This window comes from Cnephaeus nilssonii, assembly GCF_951640355.1.
Source record: "Cnephaeus nilssonii genome assembly, chromosome: 1".
NCBI classification, from domain to species: Eukaryota; Metazoa; Chordata; class Mammalia; order Chiroptera; family Vespertilionidae; genus Cnephaeus; species Cnephaeus nilssonii.
Genome location: NC_137072.1, coordinates 75,685,115 through 75,707,945, shown reverse-complemented (window position 1 = coordinate 75,707,945; position 22,831 = coordinate 75,685,115). Strand labels below are relative to the sequence as shown.

The following is a 22,831-nucleotide window of genomic DNA, read 5'->3' as shown; positions in this document are numbered from 1 at the left end:
AAAGGGGGGGCAGTAATAGGTGACCAGGTTGGCAGGGGGGGCAGTTAGGGACTATCAGGTTGGCAGACAGAGGCTGTTAGGGTGATTAGGCTAGTAGGGGGGCAGTTAATGGCCATCAGGCAGGCAGGCAGGTGATCAGTTAGGAGTCAGTGGTCCTGGATTGTGAGAGGGACGTCCAACTGCCGGTTTAGGCCCGAACCCCGGGATTGGATATAAACCGGCATTTGGACATCCCCCGAGGGTTCCTGGATTGGAGAGGGTGTAGGCTGGGCTGATGGGACCCCACCCCATACGTGAATTTCATGCACTGGGCCTCTAGTTCTATATAATAAAAGTGTAATGTGCAAATTGACCAAGCAATTGCTATGATGCGCACTGACAACCATGGGGCAGTCGCTCAATGCAGGAGCTACCCCTGGTGGTCAGTGAGTTCCCACAGGGGGAGTGATGCCTAGCCAGAAGCCCTAAGGTAGGCTAATGGCTTGTGAGCACAGTGGCAGTGGTGGGACCCTCTTGTGCATTCGTGGCAGCTCTAAGATGTCCAACTGCTGGCTTAGTCAGACATCTTCCAAGGGCTCCCGGACTTGGAGAGGGCACAGGCCGGGGTGAGGGACACTGCGAAGTGCATGAATTTCACACACTGAGCCTCTAGTTAGTTTATAATTTGTATCTATAAGTCTGTTTCTTGTTGTTGTTGTTGTTTTAGGTTATATATATAAGTAAAATCATATAGTATTTGTCTTTTTCTGCCTGATTTATTTAACTTAACATAATACCCTCTAGGTCCTTCCAGTTGTTGAATTTAGCAAGATGTGATCCTTTGATATTAGTGAGTAATTTTTCATGGTGTGTATAGACCACATGGATTTTGCCCATTTATCTATTGATTGACACCAAGGTTGATTTCATTTCTTGGCTATTGTAGTTAATGTTGTAATGAACATGGGGGTGTATATATCTTTTCAAATTAGTGTTTTTGTTTACCTCTGATAAATACTCAAAAGTGGAATTGCTGGGTTGTATGCTATTCTATTTTTAATTTTTTGAGGAAGCTCCACACTGTTTTCCATAGTGGCTCCACTAATTTACAAACTTGCTCCATGCACAGGAGTTCCCTTTTCTCTACCTTCTTGACAACACTTTTTATTTGTTGAATGATTTCTGGATATTTACTTTGTGTTCTGCTACTTTACTTACTTCATTTATCAGTTCTAGTAGTTTTTGTGTGGAATCTTAGGGTTCTTTATATACAGTATTATGTCATCTGCAAATGGTGACAATTTTTCTTCTTCATTTCCAATATAAATACCCTATATTTCTATTTCTTCTCTGATTGCTCTAGCTAAGCCTTCCAATACTATCACCTATATATATAAAAGTCTAAGCAGCCAGCTGATTGGTAGCTATGTGCACTGACCACCAGGGGGCAGACACTCAACACAGCAGAAACCACAGGCATGGCACCATGGAACAGACTGATAAATCTTAGAGGGAAGGGAGGCGGGGGGTCATCTCGTCCTGGCCTGCAGAGATTGGGCCGGAAACTGGCATTCCAACATCCTCCAAGGTGTCCCAGATTGCGAGACGACACAGGCCAGACTGAGGGACCCTCCGAGAGCATGAATTTTGTGCACCAGGCCTCTAGTACCTAATAATAGACAAACATGTAAATTGACCATACCTCCACTATGACCACATCTAATCAGAGTGAGTATGAAAATTAACCCAATAACGATAGAGGTTAATTTGCATATGTAGGCGCCTAGCAACCTGGGTCCTTGGAACTTTCTCAGCACCCAGGTCACTCAGAGGTAGCCCACCCGTGGGTCCTGAGCACCCTGGGAAGGGCCTGATCCAGGGTCCTCCTGGGTAGGGGTGGAGCTGGGCAATCGGAGGGAGCTGGGGGTTCCCTGCCAAGGCCCCAAGCCCTGGCCAGAGGCTTGGGGCCTTGGCAGGGACAGAGCCGGAGATCCAAGAGAGCTGGGGGGCCCCTGCCCAGGTCCCGAGGCTTTAGTCCTTGGCAGAGGTGGAGCTGGCAATCAGAGGGAGCTGGGGGGCCCCTGCCCAGGTCCCGAGGCTTTAGTCCTTGGCAGAGGTGGAGCTGGCAATCAGAGGGAGCTGGGGGTCCTCTGCCCAGGTCCCAAGCCCCAACCATAGGCTTGGGGCCTGGGCAGGGGCAGAGCCAGAGATCAGAGTGAGCTGGGGGGCTCCTGCCCAGGTCCTGAGGCTTTAGGTTTTGGCCGGGCCGGAGCCCGAGATCAGAGGTGATCGGTGTGAACTGTAGAGGAAACACCTTTTTTGACCGCTCATTGGCTAAGCTCCCTGTATGCCACTGGTAATATTCTTAGTAACTTGGGTATAAGAATCCAAAAAGGTTATCTAGTGTTCTTCCACCACACTCCTGGAGAAAAATATGAAGGTCCGCTGCTGGAGGATTAAGAAATGTTATATCCTGCCCTAGCCAGTTTGGCTTAGTGGATAATGCCTTGGCTTGCCAACCACAGGGTCTGGGTTCGATTCTGATCAAGGGCATGTACCTAAGTTGCAGGCTCCTCCCTGGCTGGGGTCCAGGTCAGGGCTCATGCAGGAGGCAACTAAAGTGTTCCTCTCACTTTGATGTTTCTCTCTGTCTTTCCCTTTCTCTTCCACATGCTCTAAAAATCAATGGAAACATATCCTCATGTGAGGATAAAAAAAAATAAAGAAAGAAATGTCATATCCTATGAAAGACACATCTTGAAAATGCCTAAAGAAAGTTGTCATTTTTTCATGGTGAAGGGACTGGAGTCCGTGTTGATGAAAACACCTTGGTGGCTGTGATGACTGGCAGTGGCTGCAGCAGCAGGGGTGATGGGACTGATGCTTTCCCCTGATCAGCCCGGTTGTCTCAGTAGGACATCCCCTGAGGGCTCCCAGTATGTGAGAGGGGGCAGGCTCGGCTGAGGGACCCCCCTCCCAATGTATGAATTTCATGCACCAGGCCCCTAGTATTAAATAAAGGTGGCAATAGTGGGCATCACTGTGTTGTTTTTGATTGCAGAAGAAAAGCTTTTAGCTTTTCACCATTAAATACAATATTAGCTGTTGATTTTATTGGTCATATATGGTCTTTATTATGTTGACATTTTGTACTCTCTGTACCCACTTTGTTGAGAGTTTTTATAATGAATGGATGCTGGATTTGTCAAATACTATTTTTCTGTATCTATTGAGATGATCACATGATTATATCCTTGGTTTAGTTGATGTTGTCTATCACCTTGATTTTTTTGTGTGGATATGGAAGCATCCTTGCATTGCTAGAATTAATTCCACTTGAGCATGGTGTATAATCCTTTCATATATTGTTGAATTCGGTTTTCTAATATTTTGTTGAAAATATTCACATCTATTTTAACAGAGATATTTACTGTCTTGTGATTTTTTTTGTATTGTCTTTGTCTGGTTTTGGTATCATGGTACTGCTGACTGCTTTCATAGAATGAGTTTCGGAGTGTTATTTCCTTTTCAATATTTCTGGAATAAGTTGAGAAGGATAGGTATTTATTGTTTGGTAGAATTAAATGTTCAGTAGAATTTACTTGTGAAATCATCTGGTCCTGAACTTTTATTTACTGGGAGTTTTTTTTTTTTTGTAACTACTATTTCAATTTTCTTGCTAGTAATTGATATGTTCAGTTTTTATTCTTCTTCCTGGTTCATTGAAGGTTGTGTTTCTTGTATAGCTCTTTTTCTGGAGATTTCTTCTATTCTTTCATTTGGGGCCTGTTCCTTTGTCTCCCTATATTTGCTGCTTCTTTGTGTTTGTTTCTGTGTAGTAGATCAATTTCCTTTGACTCCAAATCTTCTGTATTCTGTCTTTTGTTTTACTTTCTGTGTTTATTTCTAAGAATTAGATGAAACAACCACCTCTCCTAAACCTGATGGAGTGGGTTTGTGTAGGAATGATCTTTGTGTAGTCTGTGTGTGCTGCGTGGTTTCGGCAGGTTGGCTGGAATTGAAGTGGTTGTTTGAGGTACCAGGGGATTCCTGGCATGCAGGCTAGCCACAGTTGAGGCAAACATGGCCCAATTTTCCCAGGGTGCCCAGCTCTGGGGCACCCTTGTAAGCTGATTGGCTGGATTTGGAGCAGCCATCGGCCTATGGCTGCAGCATTGCCATGGCAGTTTTTCTGTCTGAACCTGGGGGTGGGGCAATGTTGGGTGAGTGGACTAGGAAACGCTATGGTAGCCTTGCAGGTGAGCTACAGCATTTGAATAGAATTGTTTCCCATGCTATCAGTGGAAAGAGAATGTAAACATTGGTACTCACAGGCACCTCCAATCCCAAAGTGTTTCCACAGAGTCTGGAGAGTTCTCACAGTTTCTCAACCTTCTGTACGCAGTTTCTCTCTTATTGTGCAGAAGCTGTTCAGTCAACCCCTGAGCTGTTTTCCAGGAGGAAATGCTCTTCATGTAGGGGTATATTCTGAGTGTTCATGGGAAGGTGTCAGTTCAGGGTCTGACTATAATGAAATCTTGGACCTCTCTCCCTAAATCACTTTTTACACGTTTGAGAATTACTATAATTCACGAGTCTGGTATTATTGTCCAGAATTTCCATGAAATAGCCTTAAGATTTCTATTTATAATACAGAATAATCCTTATATAGTTACTTATTTGTGTCAATGTTTCTGACATGTTTGTGTATTACACCTCTTGCTCTGAAATCATATTGTAAAATGGAAGTTCTAGTAGAATATGCTACGTGTACCTGGCTGTGAGGGGCCCTCATCATCACCTCGCTGAATCTCCCAGGGAGCACCTGCCCCACAGTGGGAGAGGTACAACTGGGCTCTCTGCACCAAAGATCTGGTCACCCTCTTGAGTAACTCAGTTTGATGTATTTAAAGTTGCTGTGGCGAAGTCATGTTCAGAATTATTTCAGAATTATTCTTTTGTGTCCTGATTTTTTATCAGTTTTCAAATTTTACTACTTTTAGTACTTTAAAAATTCCTGATTACTCAGTGTACTTTCTAGCTCCCACCCCAAAATGTGTAAGGAGCCAAAATTTCATATCTGGTCCAAACTTCATACTCTTCTATCCACCCCTACCAACTCTGTTGATTTTTCTGTTTTAAATAGTTTACTTGTTTTTTTTTCCCTCTGAAATATCAAGACATAACCCTTCTAACATAAAAAGTTTACATTCTCATTCTAATCATTGCTTCAAACTTATGTTTAAAAAATGAGATATAATCCTATAAAATAAAAGCCTAATATGCTGCCTGTCCGAAAGTTCAATCGACATTTGGACCAGTTGCTATGACATGCACTGACCACCAGTAGGCAGATACTCTGCTTGTTGCTGGTGTCCAGCCAATTGGGACTGTGAAAGATGGGCCTGAGATGCCCTGGAGTCCTTCCGCAGTCCCTCTCCTGCCATCCAACCTCCCGTAGTCCCTCCCTAGCAGGACAGCCTTAATGAGAACTGAGCGAGAAGGGCCAGACACACCCTGGAGCCCTCCCATGGTCCATCTCTGGCCCTAATCGTGAACTGGTGGGGGTCCCTTGTCCTGAATGGTGCCCTCTCTCAATCTGGGACCCTTGGGGGATGTTGGAGAGCCAGTTTCAGACTGATCCCTGCAGGCCAGGCTGAGGGACCCCACTGGTGCATGAATCCATGTACCAGACCTCTAGTTGATATACAACATTCTGTAAGTTTAAGGTGTACAGTGTATTGAGTTGATTCATTTAAATATTGCTAGAGGCTAGGTGCATGGATTTGTGCTCTGGTAGGGTCTCCCAGCCTGGCCTACACCCTTTCGCAAAATGGGGCCCCTTGGGAAATATCGGACTGCCAGTTTTGGCCCAATCCCCACAGGCCCTTAGGGGTGTGGTAGTTCACAAAGTGGCAGATGGCTGGGGTGGAGCCTGAGCTGTGCTGCTCCCACTCTCAATTTGGCCCCACTGTATCTGCTGCCTCCACGGCCCTGTAGTGCTGCTGCAGAGGTAGGAGAGGCTAGTGCTGGCGTAGCTGTGCTCACCAGCTGTGAGCCTGGTGTCTGGTTCTTGTTGGTCAGCTGAGCAGCTCTCCTGCTGTGGGAGGACACTGACCACCAGGGGGCAGCTCCTGCATTGAGCATCTGCCTCCTGGTGGTCAGTCACTTAAGCTTTTATATATAGAGATAATATGATTAGTGCTTAATATTAGTGAACAATTCTATTTAGGTCACATAGTTATCTTTCTATGTGTGTGGTGAGAACATTTAAGATCTAATCTGTAGAAACTTTCAAGTATATAAAGAGTATTGTTGGCTACAATCACTATATCTCCCAAACTTAATCATCTTCGAGTTGCAAGTCTGTACCCTTGACCAACTTCTTCTTACCCACTAATCTCCCTTCCACCAGTTCATGGTAATCACCATTATACTTCTGTTTCTATGGGGTTTTCCATTTTCAGATTCCAAATATACTAGTAAGTGATATCCTATATTTGTCTTTTTCAGTGTGCCTTATGTCACTTAACATAATACCTTCATGGTCCATCTATGTTGTCCCAAATGGTAGGATTTCCTCCTTGTTTATAGCTGAACAATATTTTAGTGTGTGTGTGTATGTGTGTGTGTGTGTGTATGTGTGTGTGTGTGTGTGTGTGTGTGTGTGTATTGCACATCTCTTGATTTGTTTCCATTTAGTAGCTCTAGTGAAAAATGGTGCAATAAACATGAGATTATGGATATATTTTGATATCCTTTTTTTCTTACTTCTAGAAGTATATGCAGAAGTAGATTTGTGGATCATATGGCAGCTCTATTTAACTTCTTAAAAACGCTCCATAATGTCTTTCATAGTGGTTGCACCGGTTTTACATTTCCACCAACAGTGCACAAGATTCTGTTGTCTTGTAGATCACCAAGCACAGCTATTTTGACTTTTTTATTGGGTGAATCATATATCTCCACGTCTGTATTTGGTTTCTGAAGGATTGTTGTAAAATTTGGTGACCTAATGTTTCCTTGATTTTTCTTGTTCTTTGGAATTTTGCCTTGCTGTTTTTGCATTTGAATTAGCAATCACCTGCTTATGTTTACTACTTTCAGGGTAGAAATACCTTTTATCAGTACTGCTGTAGATAAGGCTTTTTCAGATCTTAAATGATTATGCCTGCTCTGTGCTTCATGCTCCCTGTTGTGGGAGAATTCTTGAGCCTGTTTGTCCTCCCTCCATATAAAGCACCAGGCCAGATGCTGAGCTTCTTTCTTTTATTTTCCTGAAGGTGGTGCTACAGCTCAAGTGTGTGGTTCTCTCATATCTGTAAACCCTTGTCTGTATTCTGCTCTTGCTTCCTAGCCTTTTATCAAATCATGTTCTTGCTGCTGCCCTTGGCAGCTTCTACATGGAGCTGGCCACAGAGGTGAGGAAATAATGAGTTGGAATGCAGGTCACTGTTGGTGTCCACATGCCAGTATGGGGAGTGGGGATCTGTAAGAAAGGTTTTCTTCGTGGTTCGTGGTCAGGCTTCCTGATGGAGTACAGAATGCAGTCAGGAGGAACTCTGTATCTTTAGCATGCCCCCCGCTAATCTTGTTTGCCACTCTCCAGATCTGTTCTCTCTTGCCAATTATTGAGCTCCCAATTCTATACTCTGGATGCTGTGAGAGAGAAATGAGCTTTTTGGAAGCACCCTACAAACCAGGGGAAGCTCTGCATCCACTCACCGGCTCTCTATCCCTGTGAGAGAAATCACTGGCATGGGCGGTCCTTCTTTTAGTCTTCCACTGAGCTGCCTTGGAAGAGGAATGATGCTGGCAAAATCAGGCTTTCCTGTTGCCCACACCAATGCATTCAAATACATCTATTTTGTGCTCTAACAGATACTGGAACTTCTCTTTTGGAAATCTGGACTTCTCCAAAAGCTCTCTCCTCCATAGGTGGCTGCCCAAGCCAGGTAGGTGCTCCTGGACTACAGCTAAGAGGGGCTGGAACAATTCACAATGTCCTGTAAGAGTCACAGCCAGTACTGGAGTCTTTCTGCCTGTTACCTGATGCGTAGGTGGGCAAGACACTTTCCAGGTCCTTTTGCATTGGCACTTTTCTTCATGGAGAGAAAAATTTTTGTTGTTGAAGGAGGACAATAACAAGGGATGTCTCATGCTCACCAGATTGCTATGGTTACTCCTGAGGTATTATGATTCACTCCCATGGGATGCTCTCCAGCATTATTGTAGTATTATCCTTTTTCTTTACTATAATATTTTCACACTGTTTTTATTACTTGCTGATATGATCTCTTTCCAAGTAAAATATCTGGTGTGTGGGAGCAAAAATGGTGTCTACACTGCTCCTCTATATATCCACCCCTTATCCTTGCACTGTGCTAGTCACTTTAAAATTAGTTTTTGAATGAATGGCTGATATTTTTTATGTGTTGAATAATGAAGGCCTTAACTTAACTGACCCTATTTCCAAAATCTCTCAAGTATAATTCTTTATTCTGTAATGATAGTTACATTCAGATTCTTGAAATACTATAAAATATATGAGTTTCCATTGGCAGGTCACTTTACCCATATTCCTATATCTCTTGAGTATGATTAGTCTTTCTGAATGAAGAACACAGAATCATTCCTACTGAAAATGCAAAGCAGAACAAACAGGACTAGTTTTACCTCAGGCAGAGGCTTAGCAGGTTTGCAGTGGAGGCCTCCAACAAATACAAAATGTGGCAAGAGTGGGCGAGGAAATTCAAAATCCCAGTAGGTTCGAATAAACCATATTTCAGCTTTTTGCATTAACTCAAATAATGTAGTGGGTCTTCCTGAAAGGGAAAAAGAACAAAAAGTATAGAAAAAAATATTGTAATGTGAATATACCATTTTGTTTTCTTATTAAAAAACCCCCAAAACCTTCGAATGATGTAGACAAAGATGTTTAAAGTGTCTCTGGCTTGATAGTGCAAACATCTCTCTATATAAAATCCTAAGCAACTTTTACAACCCAATGACCAGAGTGACTGGCCCACCGGCCCATAGCTATTAAGTGCACTGACCCAGATCTTCCTGCTGGGCCTCTGACAGCCCTGAATCTGGTTCATCGTCACCCCAGACCCAGACAGGATTCCATTACTCATGGAATCGGCCGTTGGTTAGCTTGCTGCTGGGACCAACCTCCTGTGGTCCCTTCCCACATTGGCCACCCCCCCTCAACCCTCATCAGCCCCGATCACCAGCCGGGCCAATGGACCCCACCTGTGCATGAATTCATTCACTGAGCCTCTAGTATTTGTATAATATACATGTTTTATATTATATTGTTCATATATATTATGTTGTTCATATATATTAGAGAAGAAAAATTAACAATTTTTCTTCTCTACCATCACATCAGGACAATCATAGAAAATGGTTAAACCTAAGCCACTATAGAATTAAATATGCATTTGCTTACTCTGTAACACTGCAGAAGTAAAGATGTTAATGTAAACAAGAATTTCAATTCCTCAATCAATTAAATCTACCATATCTATGGAAACAATTTTTTCTAGATTATTTAGTCCAGTTTCTACAGTTTAGCAAGCTATTCCCTTTATCTTAGATTTCCCAAAAACTGAGGCATAAAGAGTATGGCTATGTTCCTGGCACTATAATTACATTTGTTTCAATTTAGGAGCCTGATAATACTTGTGCATTAATAAAAATATTTATAAATAAGATCTGGAATATTTTCATAATAGTAATAGATGTGCTCACTCTTAATTTTGACTCATTTTGTCTTTAGTGAACTAAGATTTTTCACAAAATGTAGTTTAGTGAATTACATGTCCACCCATCAACAGTTTAGTGTTTAAGCCTATGAGTTGTTAGTGCTTAGTGAAGGGATGTTAAATTATTAGAAAACTCAAATTATAGGTTCCTGAATCTGTCACAGAGCACTCTCTCTCTCAAGTGTGAAAGAACCCTTTAGGTAATATGGCAAAATATTTCAGTTTTTAAATCAAGCTAAACTATAGAAGAGGAAGCAATTCCTCAATGACTTTATAATTTAAGCATTTCCGTAATATTTGTGAGAATGAAAGATCATCCTCTCTAATAAAAGAGTAATTTGCAAATTAACCATCACTCTGCTACACAAACCACGCCCACCAGCCAAGCCACTCCCACCAGCCAATCAGGGCGAGTATGCAAATTAACCCCAGCCAAGATGGCTATCAGAAGCGAGGCTTGGGTTTCCCGGCAACAGGAGAAGCCAAGCTTTCCACATACTCTGGTGGGCCCAGGCCTCCACTCAATAATACAAAGTTTCAATTATAGTAGGTGAACAAGTACAAACAGAAATGGCCACAGCCACGGATTGAGCAGGAGGCGTGGCTCCGCTCCAGGCTACAAAGTTTCACTTGTAGAAGGTAAATAAATTCCAGATACCAGGGCCTCTTCTTGGGTCGCCAGGGAAGTGGCTGGCCTGCAAACCACCACAGGCCCCTCACCCAGGCCGCTCCATGCCCCAAGGGAACCCCACCCTGATCCAGGACACCCTTCAGGGCAAACCTGCTGGCCCCCACCCATGCACCAGGCCTCTATCCTCCTATCTAATAAAAGAGTAATATGCAGATTGACCATCATTCCAACACATAATATGGCTGCCCCCATGTGGTCAAAGATCCTGCCCCCATGTGAACACAAGATGGCCACCACAAGATGGCCAGCAGGGGAGGGCAGTTGGGAGGCACCAGGTCTGGAAGGGATGGCAGTTGAGAGGCACCAGGCCTGCAAGGGAGGGCAGTTGAGAGGCAACAGGCCTGCAAGGGAGGGCAGTTGGATGCAATCAGCCCTGCAGGGGATGGCAGTTAGGGGTGACCAGGCCAGTAAAGGAGGGAAGTTGGGGGTAAACAGGCTGGCAGGGGAGCAGTTAGTCATCAATCAGGCTGGCATGGGAGTGGTTAGAGGGTGATCAGGCTGGCAGGCAGAAGCGATTTAGGGGCAATCAGGAAGGCAGGCAGGCAAGCAGTTGGGAGCCAGCAGTCCTGGATTGTGAGAGGGATCCCAGATTGGAGAGGGTGTAGGCTGGGCTGAGGGACACCCCCCCCCTCCGTGCACGAAATTCGTGTACTGGGCCTCTAGTCTTATAATGTTATTTTATCATTTTACTTATAAAAGACACTTTTCTCTGAATTAATACTTATAGTAACTCACCTCTTAGAGCACTAAGAAAGTTAGGATTTCATGATACTAAGTAAGGACATGACTTACCTAGTGCTTCACTGTAAAGCTGATCCCACTTCTCACTAAATGTTTGGAACCAGAAGTCAAAATAAAGTACGTATATCATATTTTTTAATCGCTCCATGAATGTCATTTGATCACTTAATTCTGACAAGACAACAGGTACATAGGATGGAGAGAATGGAAGTCCTCCACTGTACTTTTCAATTGTATAACCAGCAAAGGCACGGAGACTGTACACAAAAGGTATTTTAAATAGCTCAGCCAGCAGCTCACCACAGGGTCCAATGGCATCTGCAAGAATGATGTCAAACCTTGATTCCTGTAGTTTGGTCATAAGTTTCTTGTTCAAAACTACATCTTTACAGAGTGTGTGAATACCATCAGTATATTCAAGAGTGAGATCTTGAATTAGTGAAAAGTAATCCCAAAATGTATCTTTTGGCATATATGTCCACTTAGAGATCAGCTGCATGAAAAGATCCTCAAAATCATCTTTTGTTAAAGATGTAGGAAAAATCTCAAATTGAATAGCAGTTGGTTTATTGGGATCAACAAGAATTGAGGCTGAAGATGTCAGAACAGTCACTTCATGACCTCTGTGGACAAGTGCATCCAGGATTGTCTTCATGTTGATCCAATGGCTGTATTCTGTGGGCCACACCAGCACCTTCCCACAGCTCCCAGGGCTGAAGTGACAACTCAGCTGTAGCAGCAGCAGAACTGAAATCCACTTCCTAGGCATCCTGGAGGCACACAGGCTTCTTTTCAAATCGCTGATCCCTTTTATAATGGCTCATGCTTATGTCCAAAGGGATATCAATCAGGAAGTTAAAATATAACCCACACACCCAAAGTAAATACATTTAATGAACAGTCAGCATTTTATGGCAAGTCAGAACATTATAAAGTAATGACCTTTTTAAAAATACAAATCTGTGTAATATCTTAAAGTGCAATCAACCAGCTGCGTCAACTTTGCAGTTTTCCTGTGATTTGTAATTTATTATAGATGAATGTCAAAATTATAGGAAGTTAGAGGTGACTGTGTTTGTAATCACTTTTTGTGAAGAAAGGGAGATAAAGTATTATGCAGCTTACAAAGAATTACCTGGATGACAATTGCACAGATTGTATTTTTTAAATTTATCTTTATTGCTGAAAGTATTACAGGTGTCCCCTTTGTGTTTTTTCCACCATTGACCACCTCCTCCCTATACCTGCCCCTTCCAAGCCTTTGCCACACTACTGTTTGTGTTCATGCATATATGCATATCAATTCCCCGGTTAATCTCTACCCCCCAACACACACTATCCACCACCACCATCCCTCTGAAATTCATCATTCTGTTCACCGTTTTGTCTCTGAATCTCTTTTGTTCATCAGTTTATTTCATTCATTAGATTCCACAGGTGAGTGAGGTAATGTGATACTTATCTTTCTCTGGCTGGCTTATTTCAGTTAGCATAATTACTCTCCATGTCCATCCATGCTATAGCAAATGGTAAGAGTTCCTTCTTTTTTACAGCAGCATAGTATTCCATTGTGTAGATGCACCACAGTTTTTTTAATTGTTTAAAGTATTACATATGTTTCCTTTTTCCTGGAATGACACCCACCTCTGCCTCGCATCCAAGAGGGCAACCCCCCACTGCCCCTGTGTCTGTGTTCAATTGTTTTGCTAATATGCATGCATACAAGTCCTTTGTTTGATCTCTAACAACCCCCCTCCTCTGCCATTTGTCTCTGGATCTATTTTTGTTCATCAATTTATGTTGATTATTATTCCCCACATATGAGTGAGATCATGTAATATTTATCTTTCTCTGGCTTATTTCGCTTAGCATAGTGCTCTCTAGTTCCATCCATGCTATTGCAAATGGTAAACATTTCTTCTTTCTTTTATATCAACGTAGTATTCCATTGTGTAGATGTACTGGTAGACTTTTTATCTCTATTATCACATCAGTACATTTAGAATCATAAACATTTATTTAAGCATTAAAGAAATATGAATTTGTTTACTCTGTAAAGCTTCAAAATTAACTAATGCAAATGTAAACAGCAATTTCAACTCCTTAGTCAACCAACCCTACCATACACACGGAAATGCCTTTCCCTAGAATACTCAGTCTAGATCCTACAATTTAGCAAGCTATTCCCTGTTCTAGATTTTACAAGTAAACTATGAGATCTTTGAGAGTATGGCCACTATTGCATTTGGTTATGTTTGGAGCTTAACAATATTTGTATATGAAAAAAATATTTGCCCAAAACAGCTGGAAATAGATGTGCTCACCCTTAATTTTGGCTCATTTTTTCTGTAATGGAGAAATATAGTTTTCAAAAAATATAGACTTTTAACTTGATTATCTACCATTCAATGAGATTTTTGGCCTTTAAATCAGTTGATTTATAAGCACTGAGTGAAGCAATATAATCGTTAGAAACTTTGAGTTATAGGTTCCTATCTGAGACAGAGTCATATTTCTCCATCCTCAAAGAGTCCTTCAGGTAGTATGGCAATGCAGTTTAATTTTCAAATAAGAAAACTGAGGAGTAACAAATAGAAACAATTTCCCCAATGGCCCATAGACATTGTGCTACAAATATGTAACTCCTCAATTTACATTTGTGCTTTGATGAAAATATTTAGTGAAATTTCTAATGCCTTCATTGAAGGTAAAAAATTATAGTAAAATTAATATGTAGGATAAATTGGCAGAGCCACTGCCCAGAGGATTTTTAGTTGAATTACTCTTTACAATATTATAATGGTGGATTCATGACATTATAAATTTGTCCAAAAAAATCACAGAATATACAATGCCAAGAGTGAACCCTAGTATAAACTATGGATTTTAGATAATAATGCTGTGTCAGGATATTTTCATCAGTTGTAATAAATGTCCTTCTCTGTTGGGCAATGTTGACAATAAAGGAGGCAGGGCATATATGGGAAATCTCTACTTAATAATGCTGTGGACCTACCACTCTTCTAAAAAATGAAGCCTATTACAAACCAAAAAAGAAGAATGGATATGTGATTGCTGAAGTGCTTCGATTTGGGGTCTCTAACTTCCTGGAGTATCCCACACTAGTGTACCCCAGGGTTCAAACTAGCCTTATAATTTAAGCCTTTCTGTGATATAGGGTGTCCCACAAATACAGACACACTTTTAATAATTATTTACTCCAATGAGTTATATCTGAAAAGAAAGAGACATCAATTGAGCTATCAGGAAAAAGCGTGTATACATTTTTTGGGGGAACCCTCTCCCTGTATTTGTGAGATTAAAAGATCATTATATATTACTAGAGGTCCAATGCATGAAATTCATGCAAGGGGCTTGGCCCTCGCACCTGTGGCAGCTTGCATCGGCCCTCGCAGCCCCAGCTTCATCCGGAAGGTAGTCTGGAACGATATCCAGAAGGTTGTTCGGCTGTCCAGGCTAATTAGCATGTTATGCTTTTATTATTATAGATTATTTAACCATTTCACTATAAAAGACAAATTCCTCTCAATATTTATACCAACTCATCTTCCAAAGCACTAGGAAGTAAAAACATAGCTTACCTAGTACTTCATTTAGTACTTCATGCTACCAAGTAAAAACATAGCTTACCTAGTACTTCATTTAGAAATTGATCCCACTTCTTCTGATTATATGTTTGCAGGCAGAAGTCAAAATCGAGCACATAGACCAGATTTTTAACCCTCTCCATGAATGTCATCTGATCACTTAATTCTGAAAAGACAACAGGTACGTAGGATGGAGGGAATGGAAGTCCTGCACTGTACTTTTCAATGTTATAGCCCGGAGAGAAGTGGAGACTGTACATAAAAGGTATGTTAAGTAGCTCAGCCAGCAGCTCACCACAGGGTCCAATGGCATCTGCAAGAACGACATCAAACCTTAATTCCTGTAGTTTAGTCGTAAGTTTCTCATTAAAAACAGCATCGTTACAGAGCTTTTCAACCAAGTCAAAACCTTCCCAAAACATTTCTTGCAGTAGTGAAAAATGTGTCCAAAATATCTTTTAGCAGATCAGATGTCCATTTATTGATCAGCTGCATGAAAAAAGAAACCATATCATCTTTTGTTAAAGATGTAGGAAAAATCTCAAATTGAATAGCAGATGGTTTATTGAGATCAACAAGAATTGAGGCTGAAGATGTCAGAACAGTCACTTCATGTCCTCTCTGGACAAGTGCATCCAGGATTGTCTTCATGTTGATCCAATGGCTGTATTCTGTGGGCCACACCAGCACCTTCCCTCAGCTCCCAGGGCTGAAGTGACAACTCAGCTGTAGCAGCAGCAGAACTGAAACCCACTTTCTAGGCATCCTGGCGGTACACAGGCTTCTTTTCTTTAAATTTAATTTTATCATTTAAAGTATTACAAATAGTAGTACATATGTCTCCTTTTTTCCCCCACTGACCTCTCCCTGGCCTCCCTTACCCCCTGGCACATGCCCTCACCTCCCACCCCCAGGGTCTTGCGTCCATTAGTTATGCTTATATGCATGCATACAAGTCCTTGGGTTGATGTCTTACCCCACCCTCCACCTACCCCAACCTTCCCCTGCCTTCCCGCTGTAGGTCTATTCAATGTTTCTTTACCTTTATCTATTTTTGTTCATCAGTTTATAATGTTCTTTATGTTCCACAAATGAGTGAAATTATGTGGTATTTATTTTTCACTGACTGGCTTATTTCACTTAGTATAATGCTCTCTAGTTCCATCCATGCTGCTGCAAATGGTAAGAATTCCTTCTTTTTTACAGCAGCATAGTATTCCATTGTGTAGATGCACCACCGTTTTCTAATCCACCCATCTGCTGATGGGCATTTACGCTGTTTTCAAATCTTAGCTATGGTGAATTGTGCTGCTATGAACGTAGAGGTGAACATATCTTTTCTGATTGGTGGTTCTGTTTTCTTGGGAGATATTCCTAGAAGTGGTATTACTGGGTCAAATGGCAGTTCCATTTTAAATTTTTTGAGGAAACGCCATATTGTTTTCCACAGGGTTCCTTTTTCTCCGCATCCTCTCCAGCACTTGTCGTTTGTTGATTTGTTGATGATAGTCATTCTGTCAGGTGTGAGATGGTACCTCATTGTTGTTTTGATTTGCATCTCTCGGATGATTAGTGACTTTGAGCATGTTTTCATATGTCTATTGGCTTTCTGTATGTCCTCTTCTTTTCAAACCGCTGATCCCTTTTACCATGGCTCATGCTTATGTCCAAAGAGAAATCAACCAGGAAGTTAAAATATAAATCCTCCACCTGAAAGTAAAAACAGTCATAGCATTTGGAGTATAAGTGGAAAAAGCAAAAGGTAGATGAATGGTTAGGCAGTGATGATTGTAGAGGGCCGCCTGGGAAGGCACATGGGCATTTCTTTAAATTGTCAGCTGAGCCCGAGGCATTGGCAGAGCTGTGTCCTGGTTACACCCCCTCCCCCCAACAAGAAGGTGTGTGGGGGTGTTATTCAGTTCTGACTTACCTTTGTCCAGGTGTTGGCAGGGGCGGGTCTAGATATGTAAATCCAGTAATGCTAGGGCCTACTTAAGAATGCAAATAAGCTCCTTTGATCCTAAGTTTTGGTGTTACTTCCTGGATTTTTGGGATATAAAAATAATCCTGCTGCATGGCTCAGGGGCTCACTGCCTCGCCATCAGAGAGGATGGCATCCCACCTACCTCCCAGGTTTTTAAATCCATCTCTGTGTCTTCTTTCTATTTTTCTTTCTTTAATTTCTTAATCTCCAGCTTCTCCACTCAGGAACCTGGCCTGTCACCAAGGAAAAGAGAGAAACACCCCCCACAAATGATGACGCAAAAACATATCATACTGTTCTTGTCATAGTTATTAGATTCTACATGACGATATACACACAACATGCATGTATATATGTATGTACATATTTATGGAAACTAGCTCAAGTTTAACTGTGACATTTTAAAATTGGACAAGTGCCCTAGCTGGTTTGGCTCCGTGGATAGAGCATTGGTCTGTGGACTAAAGGGTAGCAGGTTTGTTTTAGGTCAAAGGCACATGCCCGGGGTTGCAAGCTCAATCCCCAGTAGGGGGCGTGCAAGGGGCAGCTGATCAATGATATTTCCATATCTCTTTCCCTTTCTCTCTGAAATAAATAAAAATATATTTCAAAAAATAAAATTGGATAAGTGTTTGACATCTGCCCCTTCCCGCTTTTTTAGTTTCTTTAAAATTGCAAGAAAACAGTAACCAATCACAGGTTTAATAGATATAATAAATTTACCCCTTTGGTTCCTATTTGCAGCACCCAATATTCCTTTGAAACTCCAGACAGATTTGATGGTGGCCAACAGTAAGTTTCAGACCTCTAGACTTTAAAAGTTCAGGTTCTCTGAGCATTCTGTATCTCAATAGCACACATTCAAAATTGGTACCTTTTGTAGTTGGGCAACTTCAAATGTACCAGTGGAAAAAGCTTTTTCCCTCCAAGGGGAAGAAAAATCACTCCTCAAAACCTGGCATATATGGCTGTGTGATCTTTCCTCCTGTTCCATGTCTTCAGGATTTATTTTATTTTATTTTTTGCAGTGCAGCAAGAGAGATCAAAACCTAATCTGAGTTACAAGAAACAAGATAGTAATGGCTATGAAGGGAGTGACCAGGAAAAACTGAGATACTTATTTACCTCCCACATCCGATATACTGTATGTGTTTCACAGAAAACAACACAAATAACAGGTCCACAAATTACAACAGCTAGAATTACAACATCTATTCATCCAATAGTGGTGGAAGGCAGGAAAGTGAGGTGGGATGGAAAATGGTGCAGGGAGAAAAGTATTCAAATCAGTCCATGGGGGGTGGCAAATGCTCATAAAGAGCTGCAGAGAAACTTGTTGTCCTTTCAGACTTACAGGTTAAAAATGCACATACTGGTGTCAGGAAGATTGTACCTTATGTGCACCAGAGACAAAAAATCCAATTCCTTAGAAGGGAATATGAAGCCGGCCTTTGGCCGAATGGGTCCTGCTTTCCTTGTTTGGGGAGATGAACAAGGAAAGAGCTGCAAAGCCTTCCAAACCCACTCATCCCCTCTGGATGGCAGGTAACTCCGTGTCCTGTAGACGCCTTCAGTGTGTAGGCGATGGATGCAGTGAAGGGAACTTCTCTGCAGAGGTTGAGCCACTGGGGGAAGACTGCAGGCAGTCACTCTTAATGTGCCATGAGGCCTCGTAACATGTTGGACTGAAAGAGTCGAACTCTTGGGCTGCTGACAAAGCAGTATCTTCACAGCTTTCTGGGATTTCTGTCCTAAAAGTTGTGGGCTCTCTGCATCTCTTAGTTCCAAACGTTTCAAAGGGATGTGTAGGGCATGAGGCATACAACACATGCCCACCTCCACTTGAGGCCTCTAGGGGTGGGGTGACCCAGAATCCGGAAATCGCTTATTGTGGTTTAGTCGGTGACAGACACTTGCTCTCCTGGGCTCCACAACTGCAGGAAGTGGCACTTACGGTGGCTGAGAAGCCACGGAAGGCTTTGTTCGAAGTTTGGCAAGTCTGAAGGCTGCCACTGTCGAGAGGCCCACCCTTGTAGTGATCTTCAACACCTTCGGCCTCTGCAGCAGCCAGGACCCCGGTTAGGACCCAGCACCCTGCCATCACACAGCTGGAGGTAGCAGAGAGAAGACCCAGCCATGGCAAGGCCCGGTGTCATGCGTTTGGCCCTTGAAACATCTGACGCTGGCCAACACGAGAGGCTGGTGGGCCAGCACCAGCCCTGAGGGAGGCCCCGTTGACCAGATAGCAACAGGGCACGTTGTCTGAGCAATGGGCAGCCGGCCTGGGAGCAGACTGGGTCTAGAGCATGGCTGACGTCAGTGGTGAGCGTGGGCACGTGCTCCAGGCAGAACTGCGCAGGTGCAGGCTCATGCGTGGTCACGCAGTACCTAGCGGACCAATTAGCTGCTTTCTACGACGCCGTAGTCCACAAGGCCAAGGCGGCCTGCACAGGCTGCTGCCCGGTGTTGAGCAAGGGGCAGTGGAGCCCACCACAGCCGAGGACTAAGCAAGGACGCCACTGTCGGGTGCAGCTGTGGGTGCTCGCCCAGCTCAGAAGCACTAGAGCCGCCTGAGCGCAGAGTCTCACCTCGGGACCTGGAGGCTTGGGCGCCAGGCGACCCAGGAACCAGCTGCCCTGGCTCCTGCTGCGCTGGAAGGCCGCCAGCAGCCTCTGTGTCCAGGGACTCAGCGCCTCCTCCCCCTGGGCAGCTTGGGCCCTCAAGGTGAGTACTTTCTGGCAGCCCAGGAGGCCCTTCCCGCATAGATTCTTATGTTTGTTAAATATTCGGTGGGTAACAACTTACTGACTCAGTTTACGTTTACCTAAACTCAGGGCCTTTGCCATCCTTGATATGTTATTGGCCATTTCTACTTCTGTGAATTGCCTGCTCATGTCCTCCATGTATTTCCATTTCGGAATGTTTGTCTTTTTTGTTTGTGTTTTGTAAGGTTTCTCATTCTACAATGATTACCAGCCTTTATCAGTTATATGTGTTACAGAGTAGATCTGAGGAAAACTAAGCTAATATGCATGATTTAACATTATTACCTACAATGACAATGTGCATTTCTGTTTTTCCTTTGAAATTATTTCAAATATCTAGAAGAGTTATATGGACACTCAGTGATAAATGTGCCCTATAATTCCCCTAGCAATAAAGTTTTCATTTGTTTCTAAAATGAATTCATACTTTAGGCTGGACAATATTTATTGTGAGACATTGATGGTGATCTTTTTTTAAAAAAAAATATTTTATTGATTTTTTTACAGAGAGGAAGGGAAAGAGATAGAGAGTCAGAAACATTGATGAGAGAGAAACATCGATCAGCTGCCTCCTGCACGCCCCCTATTGGGGATGTGCCCACAACCAAGGTGCATGCCCTTGACCAGAATCGAACTCAGGACCCTTCATTCTGCAGACTGACGCCCCATCCACTGATCCAAACTGGTTTTGGCGATGATGATATTTTTGACCAATAAAGATAGAAATGATTTTCTCATCCTGGGACACTGCAATCCTGGTGTGTATGTTTTAGGACAGCCTTGAAAATCCTTGTGACTTGATTTTCCAATTTCCATAAAATGTTCATGATTTTTGTATTCTTTGCATTGCTATTGATAATGGTCAGTCATAGTGTGCCTAGATTTAAATGGAAGAGATGATTGTATTTTTTTTTTTTTTGTCATGCTGAAGGTTGTAATGCTTTTATATAAGGTTAATGGGAGGGATGGAACAACAGAATTCTGAAGAAATAAATAAATAATGAGACATACTGATCTAGTATGAGTTATCCTATATGATAAAAGGCTAATATGCAAATAGACCAAACAACTGAACAACAGGATGCTTTGATGTGTGCTGAGCACCAGGGGGTGCGCGTGGAACATGGCGGGCATTGGTGATGGTGGGATGGTGGTGCAGTTGAGCGGGGGCACCAGACCAAGGCAGGGCACCAGTTGCTGTCATCAGGGCAAGCCTCTGGTGATTACCAATACTGAAAATTCTTTGCTCTCATGCGCCACGGTTCTGCCCGGTGCTTGCACCTGCTGCTGGTGCCCAGCGCCGGCCCTGATCGCTCAGCACCGTCAGTGGATGCCAGCAGCAGCTGCCGGCCCCAATCGCCTCTCAGGGTTTCTCTACCTCCCCCTGCTCCTGAGGGGCAATAGGGGCCGGCAGCCACCTCTCATAACTGCTGCCAACAATGGTCCTGCTTGCACCTGCTGCTGGCGCCGTCCCCACTCCACCTGCTGCTGGCGCAGGCTCCAATCACTCCACACCATCAGCACGTGGGAGAAAGGTGGCAAGAGCAGGGTTTCCAGCAGAGAGGGGTCTGGGGGCTGTGGCAGAAGGGGCCAGGTAGGGGCGGGGAGGATTGGTCAAGACCCACCTCTGTGCTCACTGCAGCCTTGTAGCCCACAGTTCCTTTCAAGGTGCACGAATTCATGCACTGGCACCTAGTATGAAATAATCATTTCAAACTGCTTTCAACAAACACATTGAATTGTTCACCGTGTGTGTAAAGTAACTAAGTGAATCTGTGCCTGGTTTTATAAGAAGTGGGCATATATATGTACACACATATTTGGTAAGAATGAAAATTCAATAAGTCCCTTTAGAGTATGGATTATAGATTATCAAACTTATACTTGGAACCATATACCCATTATCAAACATGAAAAGGAGAGTGAAAACAATCAGGTGAATCTTTTTAGGGGGCTGTGAGGTAAAGAGAATTAGCTACTAAAACCAAAGTCTATCATAAATAGCTCAGTTCACAATAGGAAGCATTTAGCTGTTGTTATATTTCTCAATCCACTTAAGTTTTGATGATAAATTAACTTAAACTGGATGAAAGCAAATGACTTCCATGTCTTTAGATAAGAAGTGATGCTAATGATGCTGGATGTACAGTAAAACCAAGGAGCATCAGTAGTAGGATGAATCATTTTGCATAATTCTAACTTTTGAATAGTTTCTTTAGCAAAAGATAAAACTACAGATTTTTCCACCAAAATAATCTTACTTAATAATAGACAAACATGTAAATTGACCATTCCTCTGCTACACCCGCAGCCAATCAGGAGGGAGTATGCAAATTAACTCAACAAAGATGGCGGGTTAATTTGCATATGCAGGCGTGGAACAGCTGGGCGGGGCGGGACACCTGCTATGACGGGGAGGGGGTAAAGGGAATCTAGGGAGCTACAGGAGCAGTGTTCCATTTGGGAGTGAGGATTTGCTGGCTCCCGGGTAGCCTGGGAGCAGGGACTTGGTGGCTCCTGGGCAGCCAGGAGTGAAGCCAGGGGAAGGAAGGCCTATTCTTGCATGGATCTTCATGCAACAGGCCTCTAGTATTAAAATATTCTGAATATTTGCAAAATAATATTAATATGGGAAGAGACTACTTAATGTTCTTGTATTCACGTGTAATGTTTGAAGCACAATTAAGCAAATTTTTTGGTATAACTTTGCAATTAGAATAACAAATTTGAAAGTATATTTATATGGCTTTATTTTTGTTTTACTTTTTATAAGTATTTATGTTTGGCATGACATATTTATAACTCTTAACCAGGTAGTCACTTGAAAACAAATTTTGATCTGAGAAGCTAAATTGTGAAAAGTAAGGTGTCACAAGAGGTAGTGACCCTTACATCGCAACTTCCTGCTGGAATAAAGTGGAGGAGTCCTATCTACAAGGCATATGAGCTTCAGGCCTCTGAAACAGCTACTCTCTTTTATTCTTCTTTCCTGTTTTAAAAAGCTTCCGGCAACAAAACAGAACACATTTTGTGATGACAAATGTAGCAGTTGCCACACAGGCCAGCAGGAACCCTATCACATCCAAAGAGTGGTACTGGAACCAGCTGAGGTCATGGGAGGCTGGCCGAAGATGTTTGGCTCCTTTGTGGCGCATGACAAACTCGATCCAGAAGACTGCTCGATCCAGAGGCTTGACTGGCTGGTCATGATGAATTCTTGATAATTTCATAGCATTCTCCTTATATCTAAAGGAGAAACACAAAGATACCAACATTGAAGAAAAGTTAATTTG

The 22,831-nt window shown here is 42.7% G+C and overlaps 1 protein-coding gene across 7 annotated transcripts in view; it reads right to left on the bottom strand.

The window, feature by feature from the left end:
* Positions 1-22,831, bottom strand: part of LOC307102429 (UDP-glucuronosyltransferase 2B31-like) — a gene marked incomplete at both ends in the record, with an annotated part of 259,955 nt that overhangs the window by 58,447 nt on the left and 178,677 nt on the right. For 4 of the 7 annotated variants that reach the window (XM_079775993.1, XM_079775992.1, XM_079775988.1 and 1 more), the window contains one exon: positions 22,505-22,784. The exons of 1 other annotated variant lie outside the window; for it this stretch is intronic. In XM_079775993.1, the coding sequence (XP_079632119.1) occupies positions 22,505-22,784 (280 nt within the window). Of the gene's footprint in view, positions 1-8,655; positions 8,805-11,232; positions 11,987-22,504; positions 22,785-22,831 lie in introns of those variants that run through there. 2 more of the 7 variants (XM_079775986.1, XM_079775981.1) reach the window with 2 other exon arrangements.